This window comes from Terrapene carolina, unplaced genomic scaffold (genome assembly GCF_002925995.2).
Source record: "Terrapene carolina triunguis isolate 2854851 unplaced genomic scaffold, T_m_triunguis-2.0 Scaffold751, whole genome shotgun sequence".
Taxonomy (NCBI): Eukaryota; Metazoa; Chordata; order Testudines; family Emydidae; genus Terrapene; species Terrapene triunguis.
Window position 1 is genome coordinate 470520 of NW_020665102.1, and position 3980 is coordinate 474499.

The window sequence follows — 3980 nt, forward strand, 5'->3', positions numbered from 1 at the left end:
ACACACACACACACACACACACACTGCTCTAGAAACACACACACACTACACACATACACACTACCCTGCTAACACACACCCGCTACACACAAACTGCTCCGCAAGCACACACCCCGCTACGCTCTCACACTGCTCTGCACACACCTGCTACATACACGAACACACACAGAGCTTTGCAAACACCCCCCCGCTACACACACACACTGCTACACACACACACCCACATTGCTCTGTAAATATACGCCCTGCTACACACACGCACACCCACTACACACACACATGCACTGCACTGGAAACACCCCCCCACACACACGCACACACTGATACACACACACACACACTGCTCTGCAAACACACACACACACACACTGCTCTGCCAACACACCCCACTATACACACCCACCCACACTTATTATGCAAGCACATAACATTCTAACATACAACACTGTCCAAACACACCCACACAAACCCACAATAACACACCCACACCTCCTTCTGTGCCTTGATCTGATGTGTGATCTCCCCGCCCCACCCACTGGCTGCAGCCATGGGTGCTCTCTCCTCCAGGATGGAAGGGTCTGTGCGTGCCCCCCCACCCACCCTGTGCCTCAGTTTCCCCATGTGTTGGGTGGGGGGAGGCTGTTGCCTCTCTGGCCATGGGGACAGGGTGGGGCGGCAGCGGGTCCAGACCTTGAGATGCCCAGGAGACACCGCCCTGAATCCAGGCTGGGTTATAGGGCAATGGGGCCAGCCCTGCCTGCCAGGGGAGAGAGCCCCCCGCTGAGCCCCCGCCCCGCTCCCTGCCCCACAGCACCCCCTAGCGCCACCCTGGGGCGAGCCCTGCCTGCCAGGGGAGAGCGCCCCCTGCTGAGCCCTCCGCCCCGCTCCCTGCCCCACAGCGGCCCCTAGCGCAAGCCCTGCCTGCCAGGGGAGAGTGCCCCCTGCTGAGCCCCCTGCCCCACAGCGCCCCCTAGCGTTGGTCTGACTCCATCTGTGTCTTTCTGTCGCCAGGAGCTGCCGGAGGAGATGCCGGGCGCGCTGGAGCTGGTATGTCTGGGGTGCCAGTTCCCCCCCTCCACCCCCCGCCCCATACCGGCTCTCTGCTCCCCGCTCCACACCGGCTCCCTTCCCTCTGGGGTCAGTTTTCTCCTTTCTTCTTTCCCTGACATTCTCAGTCGTTTTCGTTCCCTTTTGCTTTTTCCTTCCGTCTTTCTTCTCCTTCTCTCTCTTCATTTCTCCCGCTCTTTTCCTTTCATCCTTGAGTTTCTCGTTCCTCCTTTTCTTTCCGTTTTTCTCTCTCTGTTCTTTCTTCCTCTCATCCGTTTGCTCTCTGGTTTTCTCTGTCCCATCTTCCGTTCCTCTTTCCCCTCAGCCCTGTGGCGTTCCTTCTCCTTTCCCTTCACTTTCCTTCTTTCTTCTCTGTTTTCTGTCTTCCTCTCGTTCATCCGTTCAGCCTTCTTCGCTCTTTCCTCTGCTTTTCTTTCCTTTCCTCCTGTGTCTGTTCAGTTCTTCATTCATTTCTCATTCCTCCTGTTCGCCTTCCCGTCTCTTCTCCTTTTCTTTTTCATTCTCTTGTTTTTTTCTTTTGTTTGTGCTTTCTTTTTGTTTCTCCCTTCAGCCTTTTCATTCTGCTTTGTACTCATCCTCTTGTCTCTTTTCATTCTTCTTTCCACTGATTCTGTGTTCTGCTTTCCTCCATCATAGACTTTTTCATTCTTCCTTTCTCTTCTTTCTTCTCTCGTTTTTCTCCATTCCTCCTACATTCTTCCGCTCTTCCGTGCATTCACTGTTTGTGCGTTCGCTTGTGTTGCCCTTTGCTCCTTTTTTGTTCATTCTTCTGCTTTTCTCCTTCCTGTCTTTCACTCATTCGTCCCACGTTCAGCCTTCTGCCCTCTCTCTTCACTTTGCCTTTTCTTTCCCACTCTCTTCTTTTTCCATTGCTTCGTTTTCTCTTGGTTTTTCTCTTTCATCCTTCACCCGTCTTTTCCTGCCATTTTCTTTCTTTCTTTCTTTCTTTCTTTCTTTCTTTGTCCCCTTTTCTTTCTTTCTTTCTTTCTTTCTTTCTTTCTTCATGGACTTTTTCACTCTTTCCGTCTCTCTTTCACTCCTTCTCTGGAGGGGGCCCAGGACCCCAGAGGGAGGTGGGGGAGATTGGGTCGTCCCCCCGCCCTGAGGGATATGGGCCATGAACAGAGATGGGGTAACTTCCCGCTGCCTCCGCTACTCCCCCCTTCCTGAGACTGGGCCCCTCCCAGCCAGGACTGGCTCCCACCCCCCAAGACGGTGTATTATTTAGGGGGGGTGGGCTCCTGCAATACAGAGATTGTGGGGGGCTGCAGGGGGGGCTGTGTGTGTGTCATTTACACCCCCCCATTAACCCTTTCCTCACTCAACTGTCCCCCACCCAGCTGGTGCCCCCTGTTGGCCGCAGCCCCCAGGGCTGGTTCCTGCAGCACCTGGACCAAGAGGAAGCGCCGCGGGAGAGGAGATCGTGTGAGTGAACCCCCAACATTGTCCCCAACCTGGCAAAGGGGGGCTGGCAGCCCGAACTCCTGGGTTCCCTCCCCACTGCGGGGGGTTAGAGCGGGAGGGCTGGGAGCCAGGACTCCTGGGTTCTCTCCCCGGCTCTGGTAGGGGAGTGGGGGCTGGTGGGTTAGAGCCGGGGGGGCTGGGAGCCAGGACTCCTGGATTCTCTCCCCGGCTCTGGGAGGAGAGTGGGGGCTGGTGGGTTAGAGCAGGGGGGGCTGGGAGCCAGGACTCCTGGGTTCTCTCCCGGGCTGTGGGAGGGAAGTGGGGGCTGGTGGGTCAGAGCAAGGGCGGGTGGATTCTGTGGTTGTCTGCATATGCATCTCCATGTAATGCTGCCCCCTAGTGGCAGCTCACTATATAGCACCCATGTGTGTCATGAGACCCATACGGCATAAAGGTAAGTGCGATTCTCCCTGCTTGTATTTGGCAGTGTCCAGGGGGAAGAGGCCTCGCTCAAAACCTGTTGCTGCGCACTATAAAGGTGAGAGACCTGGGAGGCATCCGGTCGTGTTGGGATCGGGAAGTGGTGGATTTAAAAAATATATATACACATATTTGGAGGTGGCTTGTTGCTGGTTAAGTCATTGTGGTTTTGAGCCCCCCCCCCTGCTCTAACCACCAGCCCCCGCTCCCCTCCCAGAGCCCGGGAGAGAACCCAGGAGTCCTGGCTCCCAGCGCCCCCCAGTGTAGTAACGGCTCATGTTGGTCTCTGTTTCAGTGCAATTGCCAAAGGACCCAGCTGGGATCAATTCAGGTAATTCTAGGAGGGGCTGTGTGAAGCCCGCAATTCCACGAGGGGGCTGGGAGCCAGGACTCCTGGGTTCTCTCCCCAGCTCTGGGAGGGGAGTGGGGACTGGTGGTTAGAGCAGGGGGTGCTGGGAGCTTTCAGTCTAGCTACGCTTCCCCTGCCGCCACCTTAGGGGTAGGGAGTCTGGTACCTGGACAAACGTCCCTCCCCAGCCTGAGCGCCCTGCAGTTCCGAGGGCAGCCAGCAGGGGGCAGCCCCACACCCTGAGGATAATACATCGGGGGCAGCTTATTATAAACCGGGAATGGGGGCAGAGAAGGTGGGAGTGGGGCGGGGGACCCAGGCAGAGAGGTGGGCCAGGGCAGCCCTCAGTCTTGAGGGCGGCGGGGGAGGGGGGGAATCTAATGTGTAATACACCTGCCCCCCCCTTCTGTGCCTCCCCCCCCGCACCATGCCAGGGCCTGACGGGACCATCCGGGGCTGGGAGGAGACGCTCAATGCCACGAAACCCTTGAACTACAATCCGGCCAGCGGGGAATTTGACGTCCTCCGGAAGGGCCTGTACTACCTGTACTGCCAGGTGAGGGGCAGCTGGATGCCTGGGTTCTCTCCTCGGCTCTGGGAGGCGAGTGGGAGCTGGTGGTTAGAGCAGGGGTGCTGGGAGCCAGGACTCCTGGGTTCTCTCCCCGGCTCTGGGAGGGGA

At 57.3% G+C, this 3980-nt stretch overlaps 1 protein-coding gene across 1 annotated transcript in view; it reads left to right on the forward strand.

Annotated features, from left to right (window-relative positions):
- The first annotated feature begins 502 nt into the window (after nucleotides 1-502).
- LOC112112909 (tumor necrosis factor) overlaps nucleotides 503-3980 on the forward strand; it is a 12608-nt gene continuing 9130 nt past the window's right edge. The window contains exons 1-6 of the mRNA XM_029913624.1: nucleotides 503-576; nucleotides 1012-1047; nucleotides 2409-2493; nucleotides 2960-3010; nucleotides 3248-3283; nucleotides 3736-3857. Of these exons, the coding sequence (XP_029769484.1) occupies nucleotides 511-576; nucleotides 1012-1047; nucleotides 2409-2493; nucleotides 2960-3010; nucleotides 3248-3283; nucleotides 3736-3857 (396 nt within the window). The 5' untranslated portion in view covers nucleotides 503-510. The remainder of the gene's footprint in view (nucleotides 577-1011; nucleotides 1048-2408; nucleotides 2494-2959; nucleotides 3011-3247; nucleotides 3284-3735; nucleotides 3858-3980) is intronic.